This window comes from Nicotiana tabacum, chromosome 21, assembly GCF_000715075.1.
Source record: "Nicotiana tabacum cultivar K326 chromosome 21, ASM71507v2, whole genome shotgun sequence".
Lineage (NCBI taxonomy): Eukaryota > Viridiplantae > Streptophyta > Magnoliopsida > Solanales > Solanaceae > Nicotiana > Nicotiana tabacum.
The window spans coordinates 63,591,976-63,603,661 of record NC_134100.1 but is presented as its reverse complement, the minus strand read 5'-3'; the positions used below and the strand labels follow the sequence as shown (position 1 = coordinate 63,603,661).

At 36.0% G+C, this 11,686-nt stretch overlaps 1 protein-coding gene across 1 annotated transcript; it reads right to left on the bottom strand.

Annotated features, from left to right (window-relative positions):
• Nucleotides 1–9,763: 9,763 nt before the first annotated feature.
• Nucleotides 9,764–10,099, bottom strand: LOC107823275 (auxin-responsive protein SAUR72-like). Its single transcript, XM_016649902.2, has one exon. It carries the CDS (start codon nt 10,097–10,099, stop codon nt 9,764–9,766), a length of 336 nt encoding a protein of 111 aa, XP_016505388.1.
• Nucleotides 10,100–11,686: the final 1,587 nt, after the last annotated feature.

The following is an 11,686-nucleotide window of genomic DNA, read 5'->3' as shown; positions in this document are numbered from 1 at the left end:
GGCAGTCAGTACGAAATGGGCAGCAGTTGAGGCTGTCTCAGTAGTCGGTGACAGAGAAAGGTCAGGGACTAAACTCCTCAAACCGAGAGCATCGGTAGGGATCGAAAAACGGGAATCAACATTTTCAACTCAACCCATCTCCCCCCAAAGCGCCTGAACCTCTTATGACGATGGATTTTGGAGCTCTCCCGCCTGAGCATCCGGTTGAGATGATGAAGATCTTCTTCTCCTTTGAAGGGAAGCCTCTTCATCACTAGCTTCTCCTTCATCATTCGAGTACCACTATGATTGTGGCCGTATAGGTTGGTATTTTTTTTATTCTCTTCTCCTGAGTCCCAGCCGAGGAAGAACATCTTTTCTTTGATTTTTTGTTCTGGACTAGGGACTCCAAGAGGAGGCACCCTCACTGGAGGCTCGGGTAGATCCACAAGCTTTGCTTCAGGCAAGGGCATTTTGTAACACTCTCCTGGCCTCCTCGAGGTCATCTAGTGTGTCGACATAGGGGCAGGTGACGAAAACCTTCGGGAGCCCTACACAGGCAAAAGGATGGTTAGGTAAGTTCCTCTTTAACTACTAAAATAAAAAAAGGAGAAAAACGGAATTCTACTCACTAGGGTTTTTAGATCTCCACCCATATTGGGGAGCCATCACTTTCCACTTACGGGATTCCGGAGTCGTAATATCCAAAATTTTCTGAACCCATTGGTCCAGACCGTGCACCCGTGGTGGTTCCCAGCAGGTAGCTGAAACGAACGAAGGAAGACGGAAAAGAAAAAAATCAGCAAAACAGGAAATTACCTTTTTATGAAGAAAGAAAGCAAATAAACAAAAACTTACGCAAAAGATTCCACGACTCAGGGAAAGCTGGAGTTGTAGTTGGGATGATGTCCCTGGTGGCAATAACGATGAACGGTTCCATCCATCCACGATTATTGTTGTCGTCTACACTATTGAGAAGAGCATGGTGACCACGCTTACTGAAATTTAACACTTACCCACAAAAAATCTTGGGGGAGTAGAGGTTTATCATATGAGCTAAAGTCAAGGTTTCCCAGGTCTCACTGCACAGCTAACGAAGGCAGCCCACCGTGCGCCATATCGATGGGTCCATTTGTGCTAAGCAAAACTGGTACTGGTGGCAAAATTCTAAAAGTATTGGGTCGAGCCCTTCACTCGACCCCAAAGAGAAGGGACCCAAAGTAAAAGGATACGTATGGACACACATAAATCCCTCCCTGGAGTAAGTAACTCGCTTTACCATATCTGGGGAGAGGATTTCGATATTGGAGCAGTTGCAGTCCTCCTTCACAGTAGGGATACTAGAAGGACGAATCGAGTAGGGGTACCTACGAACTGGCCAAAATCGGTGGCTTTGAGCAGTTACAGAGGGGTTTTGTTGTTGAAGATCGTTTGCAATGTTGAGATGGAGTGGTATGATGGTATTAACAGTTGGAGGATTAGACTGAGCGTCAACCTCTTTGGCTTTATTTTTCTTCGGTTCTCCACCGAAGAAAAGACCAGTATTTCCGAAGGGAGCATTTTATGAAGACATAATAGTAAAAGATAGGTAAAGATGTTCTTACTAAGGAAGTTGAAGGTTGTAAAAAAGCTCTAAGGAAATTCAGAGAAAGAAAAGGTTTGTGAGAGTTGTAAAAGTAAAGAAGTAAAAATTATGAGTAGTGAAGAAGATATAGACGGTAAAATCGTGGTCATGATTACCTCGAAACCTGACAAAAATACTTGCTGAATCACGGGGCAATACGTGTTCAAAGTAATAAATGTGAAGAGACGTGCATCTCTTCAAATGTCAAAGACCGTTCAGGAAATTTTCCGCCAAGAAAAGAATATACTCATCTACCTTCCGGTAATGCTGAGTTGCGTCACCGGAAAATAGGGGGACTATTTGTATGGGATGAAATTGGTTGATTACAAGTGGCTAAATAGCGAGGTGACACGTGGAACCGAGAATAGATAAAAGTTGTGTCGACGAATAATCAACATCGGTTACGAAGTGCATAACCGATACAAGATGGATGTCGAAGGGAGCACAATTGATTGTAATGACTCAAAGGCTTGATATCGGATAGCATTTAATGAGCAACCGTTAGAGAGAATAATTAAAATCAAAGCCAGTCGTTATGCACCCATCAATAATATCTTTATTCTCATTCAAGAATGGCTTGATTTTAGGATCTTGCCCCCCCTCCCTCCCCCCTAAAGATAGATATAAATATCATATTGACAACTCTTGTAAGACACATGAAATATTTTGTACACAAAACTGTACTTCATTATTTTACGCTCAATCTAATAGTTTTATCATCGCTTTATCATTTCTTTCATTTCTGCTCTCGGAAAGACCGAGTTCGGAGCCAGGCTCGTTATCTTCTCTAATTTCAGTCGTTAATCTTATTGCTTGTTCTATTTCTTTATCATTTTTGGATCAAATCGATTCGTTTGTCTATAAACCATGTTACAAATTCAACTGTACCGTTTTACTAGTAAACAATAATATTTCTTAGGATCAAACGAGTCAAGCATGAAGTATAAAGCCAATTACAAAAAACCACAAAATTGTGTAATACAAAACTAAAATATAAATTTAAAGAAAATTACATTTATTAACGGTTAAAGCCATAATACTCGGTCGCAAACTCTTTACTAATCCGAATAAACTTTATAGGCATGCTTTCATGAAAATTGTGTTCGTACGGCATTTGTACAGTGAACGTGTTTGTACGGCAATTGTACACAATCTTGACATGAGCCAAACTCTTTACCTAATCCTATTTAGGTGTCTATAACTTCGAGAGATCAAACACGTCCAAATTGTTTTAGGTGAGAGGATTAAGTAACAAACCTAACAGTCCACCCCCCCCCCCAACCCCCCACCCCCCAACCACCCCAAATTAGTTTCTAGCTTTACCTATCCTCCTCTTTTTCTTCTTAATTTGTGCATCTTCATGTTATACTATAATAGTGAATCAAATGGAGCATTCCCTAGGTTTGCTATACTAATTCTAGTTTGATATATTTGATATTTTTATTACTAGACATAACTTATCTTGGCTTTATCTGGCGGTACTTTTGTTAAGTTAGTACTCCTTCTATTTCAAAAAAATTGGCACTATTACTATTTGGGAAGTCTACGAGATTGTTCTTTGACCATATTATTCTTAAATATTTTATAAATAGTTTGAATTATGAAATATTATGATTACTTTTTATATAGTTTCTGAAAATATAAATTTTATTTTTAAAAACTTGAAGAATCTAGTTCAAATTCATAGTCAAAGTTAAGTACTTTGACCCTCGTACCTAGGGCAGAGCTACATATTAGGTACGATAAACCCAAAAGCTTTTACTCAGATCATGTATTTGTATTAGAAAATTCATAAAATATGTATAATTATTTAATTGCGAAAGCAGTAAATAAAATAAGGAATTGGTTCAACGACGTTGAACCAATTCCTTATTTTATTTACTGCTTTCGCAATTAAATAATTATACATATTTTATGAATTTTCTAATACAAATACATGATCTGAGTAAAAGCTTTTGGGTTTATCGTACCTAATATGTAGCTCTGCCCTAGGTACGAGGGTCAAAGTACTTAACTTTGACTATGAATTTGAACTAGATTCTTCAAAGCAGTAATTAGTGGAAAGTGAGGGATATTAAAGCAAGGTTGATAGTATTAAGTATTTAATAATTGTAAGCAAAGAAGTCATATGAAGTAAGAGTGAAGAAAATCCTAACGCCAAGTGAATTTCTCCTTGAAGGACAACATATTTTTCTTGAAGATAAAAATTTAATAGAAAATTGAACATCAGAAATAATGTCATCAAAGAAAAACATTTCTAGACTTTTTAATCATGCCTGATAGAGTTTTTATCTGAGTATTACAAACATATTTGTTTAACATAGTCGCGACAACATTATGTGAGTCTCTATTGTCCCAAATTAAAATTGTTCACGTTTTCTTGTTAATCCTCTTTTCTTCCCTTGTAAGTTCATTCAGTACCAGAATCATATTACCACATGCTTGCTTTTTCCCTTTTTCTTTCATTTGTCTTTTGTCGAACGAACACTAAGACCGTAGTGTATACGGCCGAAATCGGGCATGTCAGATTTCGTAGACACGAGGAGCTGTCTCGAGAGTAAGCTCGTAATAAACCAGGCTCGAGCTCAATGGCAAAGTACGGAGCACGAAGATTGAAGTGCTCGCTGAAGATCGAGACCGGGCATGACCGACTTCGAGTAAGGCATAATAACGGAATGGCGAGATATTAGCAACCGATCGAAGATCTCGGTGAAAATCTCGGAACAGATCAAATCAAGTGGTTATTGACGTCAATCATGGGAATTGTTTTCGTGATTAGAATTGTACCTTATTTAGGTTTCCTCTACTATATAAAGAGGGACCCTATTCATTTGTAAGGGGCATTGATTCATTGATTAAAATATACAAAAAAGTTGCTCTCTATTTTACTTACTATACATTGCTGTTCATTATTGTTCTTCTTACCCAACCTCGAGACCATCTCGAATCGAGGTCGAAAGCGCTACTAGAACACTGGTTTGATTTGTTTTACTATTCAGATTATCTATTTCAATTCCTCGTTTGTCAATTGATATTGAATTAAATCACGTATCTTTAAAACCACTAAACAAGTTCAATTGTTAATCGAATTTTAGGGTAAACATCTAGTTTTTACTACGAAATTAGAAGGGGATATACGCATTTCCTGAGATACCGAACCAATCCATGGCTTCACTCTCGAGTAATTAGTATATTTGGCTACTTGAGCCTAAAGCAGATATCGAATACTAAGTGGAAAACTAAAAGAAAAGATAGTATACTCAGAGTAATTTCCAATATTCAAATGGAAATGGCAATAGGCAAGCAAAGATATTCGTGTATCCCACATGTTTTTACGGAAAAAACATACTTGCACTAATAGTTTATCTTAACTAATGAACTTAAGACGTACTTCTTAAATACATACACTTATCACTTAATCATAGTTAATTGTATGTACGTACCCGTTAATTTTTTTAGTTTAGAGTAAACATCGAGTACGATTAGGCATTAAATTTAAGATATGTACACTGGCAATGTAAAATACAATATTACTGAATTTTATCGTGTGACAACACACTAGTTACTATTTTTTAATAAATTATTTTTTACATTAGTAGTGCTTAGAACCTAAACTCTTAAGCATTTATTTTACGATTCTAGTCGCTTATAGTTTTGAACCCATAAACATGAAATGATATGGTATCTCCTTCAAGATTAATATACGGCATTACATAAGGAGATGATTGAGCTCACCGTAAATCACGCGAACTCAAGCATAAACTTACTGTAGTTGAAAATCTCACGGTCTAAACTCTAAAGATATATTTTGATTGTGCGCTTCCAAGAAGAATCAGACAAAGCAGTTTGGGTTTGCATCTGGATTAATTGCGAAACAACTCCTTTTGTAACAGAATAGCAAGATGGGGCCAGAAAACAAACTATACTATTGCTACTACTACTCTAATACAGTACTAATATTTGTCAATCGCATTGTGTGTTAGTGTTCCCAAACCAGCTTTCGCTTTGGATCCACAGTGAATTCTACGGGTTCCACAAAATCTCAGGACAAATTTTGTCGAACCATATATAAATAAGGTGGATCCAAAATTTTAAAATCATGGGTGCTCTCCGATAAAAATTGTGAAAACAAGAGGAAAAAAGAGTTAAGTTGTGGGTGATCACTCAATATTTGTCTAAATATTTTTATAATTACTTATGCAAATTTACTCAATCTCGTCAAAGATAATGGGTGCTTGAGCATCCACAATTGATAATGTTGAACTGTCACTGTATAGATATACATAAATTAAACAGTAAATGAATATATACTTTGTATATATTCAATAATTAACAATTTTAAACCGCCAAAAGTCAAGCGAATGAAAGGAAATCAGGTACTCCCTTTGTTTTTAAAGGTTATCTTAGTTTGACTTGGCATAAATTTTAACAAATAATGGAAGACTTTTAAGATATATGGTCTTAAATAAGCCATAACATTTGCGTCACGACCCCGATTTCCCTCCATAGGATGTCGTGATGAAACCTAGTCTCTAAGACTAGATAAGCCTAACATTCATGCAGAAATAACTGAAATAATGATTAAAGTCTCACTAACTCAACAACTTATATAAAGGAAACTCCGCAATTCAATATAAACAACTTCCCAAAACCCAGCGAATACAAGTCACAAGCTCTATAAGATGGTATTGAACAACCCTATACATCAATGTCTATAAAAGGATAAGGAACTAAAATAGACTAGATAGAGTGGGACTCTGAGGCCTGCGGACGCCGGCAGGTATACCTTGAAGTCTCCGAAGCTGAGCTATCGCTAGGGCCTAGACTGGTAAGAGATACCTGGATCTGCATAAAAAGATGTGCAGAAGCGTAGTATGAGTACACCACAACGGTACCCAATAAGTGACAAGCCTAACCTCGGTAGAGTAGTGACGAGGTCAGGTCAAGGCCCTACTGGAAAAAATAAGAAGTTGAACGAGTAATTAACAGTGTTGTAATAATAATAATAATAATAATAATAATAATAATAATAATAATAATAATAATAATAATAATAATAATAATAATGAAAGTGAAACAAGTAAGAATATAAAAAGATTGGCTACACTGAACAAGACAAATAATGCATCACGAAAGAATATAAGGAATGTTATGACACGGAACAAGGCAACAAAACACAAGTGAAATAATAGAAAAGTATCAGCAAGAGTCACTATCGAGGTACCACCTCGTAGTCTCAAATTACAAATCATTTCACAATATTTCCTTATATCACTGCGGGAGCCTTACATTTAGTTTTGAAAATCATTTTCCCGAAATAGCTTCCCGCGTTTTAGCCCACCTTATCACACTGTGTGGCTTCAAGTAGTTTCCCTACTAGCAACACGCGTATCAAGCCCACCTTATCTCACTGCATGCGTTTCAACCCTAAATTCTTATACCACCGCATGCGTATCCATATCACAACATATTACAAATCGTACCTCAAGTGCCCAATATCACAACTTGTCAAGAAATCAACAATAACGGTATTTTTACAATAAATAGCCCACGACTCAACTATAATATGCACAAGAATCTCAACAATAACAACAACAAGAATAGTATGTCACACTTTATAACCTTGCTTTAATATGAATCATGGTCTTTATAACTCAATACCAATCTCAACAACAAGATATTCCAAGAATGACAACTTCAAATAAAGAATTCACGGTAAAATAATGAATAAGGAATGGAAGAAACAATAACTTCAACTAAACATATATAGCAATTAGCAAGTAAGAGATAAGACAAGTAGAGCATGTGAAGATAGACTAATGATGATGAATATAACATGTTAAGGTAACTCAATTAAGGCATGAAAGGAATCTATATAGTTAAAATCGGTCAATTTTCATATTTAGCCCGTATACACACCCGTCACCTTGTGTACACGGCTTTCATCATAATTAGCGCAAATCAACACCAACCCTAAGGGAAAATTCTCCTACAAAAAGTTAGGCAAGACACTTACCTCAAAACACGCTAACTCAATCCACTAGTAAGCCTTTCCCTCGATTATCCAACTCTGGACGGCTCGAATCTAGCCAAAACAACTTCATACCATAAATATAGACTATAAAAAACTATTTCGAACAAAAACATTACGATCTTTACAAAGAAATAAAAAGTCAACTCAAAAGGTCAATCCGGGCCCGCGTCTAGAAACTCGACCAAAATTATAAAATCCGAACACTCATTCGATAACGAGTCCAACCATAAAAGAATTAATCAAATACGACCTCAAATCGTCTTTCAAAACCCCAAAATTTAGCCTAAGAAGTTTCACAAATTTTTCCACTAATTTTCAACTCATTACACTAATTAAATAATGAAAACAATAATAGATTCGTGTAATATAGTCAAAACCGAGTTAGAATTTCTTAACCCCAATGATTTCCTTGAAAAACACTCGAACAATCGTCACAAACCGAGCTTTCTAGGTCCAAAAATAAAAATGAGATCAAACTCTTGAACTTAGGACTTTTCTGCCTAGTGAATTCGCATATGCAAACCCACAGCCGCATCTGCGGCTCCTCACCTGCGAAATTTTCATCGCAGGTGCGGTTCTCACTTAGCCCATCAACCTCCGCTTTTGCGGACCAAAACGCGCATCTGCGCTCTCGCTCCTGCGGAAGGGCACTACTTCTGCGACCCCAGGATTGGCTAGCCTTTCCGCTTCTGCGCTTCCTCAATCACTCCTATGAGTCCGCTTCTGTGAAACTCTGACCGCATCTGCGGTCCTAGCTGGGAAGGGCACAATTCTCTTCTGCGATCAACCCTCGTATTTGCGTGACCGCACTTGCGGCCAAACCATCCGCAGGTGCGATGACACCAGAAGGCTGGAACTTCAGCAATGAGACTAAGTCCAAATTTGTTCTGGATTCGATCCGAATCACACCAGGGCCCCTCGGGACCCCGTCCGAATTTACCAGCAAGTTCCAAAACACACAACGGACCTACTCGAGGCCAAAAATCACATCAAACAACATCGATTCTACGAATCACAATCCAATTCAAGCATATGAAACTATGAACTTTCGAATTCCAAAACTAATGCTGATTCATACCAAAACAACTGTGATTGATTTCAAATTTTGCACACAAGTCATAAATGACATGACAGACCTATGCTAGCTTTTCGGAATCAGAATCCGGCCCCGATATCAATAAAGTCAACTCTCGGTCAAACTTTTCTACCTTCCAAACCTTCAACTTTCTAACTTTTGCCAATTCAAGCCGAAACAACCTACGGACCTCCAAATCAACATTCGGACACGCTTTTAAGTCCAAAATCACCATACGGAGCTATTGGAATCGTCAAACTCCATTACGGAGTCGTCTACACAAAAATCAAACTACGGTAAACTCTTTCAACTTAAAGCTCCCATTTCACTCCGACACTCACCCGAAACTAAAACAAAACACCCCCGACAAGTCGCGTAACCACAATTCAACATTCGGGAGGCAATAAATAGGGATCGGGGCTAAAATACTCAAAACGATCGACCGGGTCGTTACAATTTGTGTGGTTGTAAAACTTATATAATTTTTGGTACGAAACGTGACATAACATTTGTGTGGTTATAAATACTTCTTATTAAAAAAAATATTGAAAGGTACCAATCTTTGTAAAACAGACTAATAAGAAAATAGTACTAACTCCGTTCCAGTTTATGTGAACCTATTTCCTTTTTGGTCTGTTCCAAAAAGAAAAAAGAATGACCATTTTCTAAATTTGGAAACAATTTTGCTTAAACTTACAATTATACCGTTAATGAGAAGCTTTTATAACCACACAAATACTCTGGGGCCCTTTTGAATTGTTTAAGACCACAAATTTCAAAAATCATCATTTTTTCTTAAATTCCGTATCTAGTCAAACAAATTCACATAAATTAGAAAGGAGTGAGTATCAATCTTTTTAAAACGGAAGGAGTGACATATTCTTTTTATCTCCACTGGATTTGAACATCAGTTCTTCGGATCTTTCTGCACTCTTTTCATTATAGAATGTACTTACAGGATTTATAAAAAGGAAAAAAAAAAGCCGATCTCAAACTAATAGGACGGCAGATATCTGCTCCACGCCTGTACCTAACAAACTAGCCCGACTGCTCAACAGCTAAGAGCCTGGAGGGCGAGTTCAAAGACGATGACGTGGCAGGGGATACGAAGAACGCCTTTCTGCTCATAACCATATTCTTGTGCAGATTTATTAAGGAGATTGACGAAAATCGGGTGGTTAAGGAGCTCAGCGCTGACAATAAACCTCTTCATTTCTTCCCCTACGTACACAGGAACGTATCCCTCAGGGACTTCGCCGGATCTGGGCTTTCCGTTTCTTAACGATTGAAAACGCCGGCGACGAGTCCATGACGTGGACTCGGCACGAAGTAGGGAGTACTCTGAAGAGTCTGCTACACGTGAAAATCTACGAATTAGCTTCTCCATTGCAAAAGAAGAGTAGAATTAATGAAGTGCAGAGAATTTAGAAGAAGAAAGAAAGAGCAAAGGGAGTTAGAATATGGGAGAAACAGAGAGCTTGCTATTAAATATATAAAGAAATGAGGAATGTAAAGAAAAAGGGAGAGGTGGGAGGTACAGGCCGGAGTACTTGACCGGTACAATTACTGTTTGTCTATTTCTCTTTATTGATTTTGGCTTAATGCTAATTTCTAGTCACACTTCACCTGAAAGATACCGTCTTATTTCGCATTATTGTTATACTGTCCCGTTTCAGTTCATGTGAACCTATTTTTTTTTTGTCCATGTCTAAAAGAATAACTCATTTTCCTATTTAGAAACTATTTACCTTTATGCAATGATTTATAACCACACAAAATATATGTATCTCATTTTATACCATATATTCAAAAGTATTCTCTCTTTTCTTAAACTTCGTGCCCAGTCAAATAAATTTAGATAAATTAAAACGGAGGGAGTATTAAAGAGTCAAATAATTCATTTTTGTTATTTTATTCGTTCTAATTTGTGTGACATAATTTTATAAGATACAAAATTTAGAACAAAAAAAAAGAATACTTCACAAATTCTCTTAAACATACAATACTAATATTTAATCGAGTATAAGACTTTTGAAACTTGTGATCTTAAACATATCATAATATTCGTGTGGCTATACAACTTTGAACTTATGGTACTAAACATATCATAATATTTGTGTGGCTATAAAACTTTGAACTTATAGTACTAAACACATCATAATATTTGTGTGATTGTAAAAACTTTTCAATTAAAGTAAAATAAGTTCTAAAGTTAATAATTTTTAAAATATAAAGATATACCTTTTTTCAAAAACGAACTAATAAGAAAATTATATCAGACAAGCAAAAATAAAGCAAGTATGAATTTAATTTAAAATTTTTATGCTGTTAAAATTAATAAAAATAATTTTAAAAAATTCAATATTATATTGTTTATATAATATCTTAATAATCAAATACTCCCTCCGTTTTAATTTATGTGAACCTATTTTCTTTTTAGTCCGTGTCAAAAAGAATGACTACTTTCCTTATTTGAAAACAATTTACTTTTATGCAATGATTTATAGCCACACAAAATATATGTGCCTCATTTTACACCACAAGTTCAAAAGTCTTTTTTCTTTTCTTAAACTCCGTACCCAATCAAATGAGTTCACATAAATTGAAACAGAGGGAGTATGTGTTTACATTCAAACATCTTCGTCCTAAAGGTTGGCCTGAGAGGCCTTGTTAGCCACAATTTTCCTTTTTAATTTTGAGAAAACTACCTAGTTAGTTTTTTGAGAGCAAAAACACTTTCAATATTTAGCTAATTCATAAAATACTACTGTGAGCACCTAATTTTTGCCCTAATGCAAATCACTCCTAAAAATTATTCCAAAATAGTTTAGAGTTCATGCATATTTAGAGTGTTTTAAACCATAAAAAAAATCATAAGAAAATGTTTAATTTCTCGTCTGATATCATATTAGATCTTAATTGCATTTAGGATTTTATTACATGCATTATCAAACGAAAATCACAAAAAAAAATA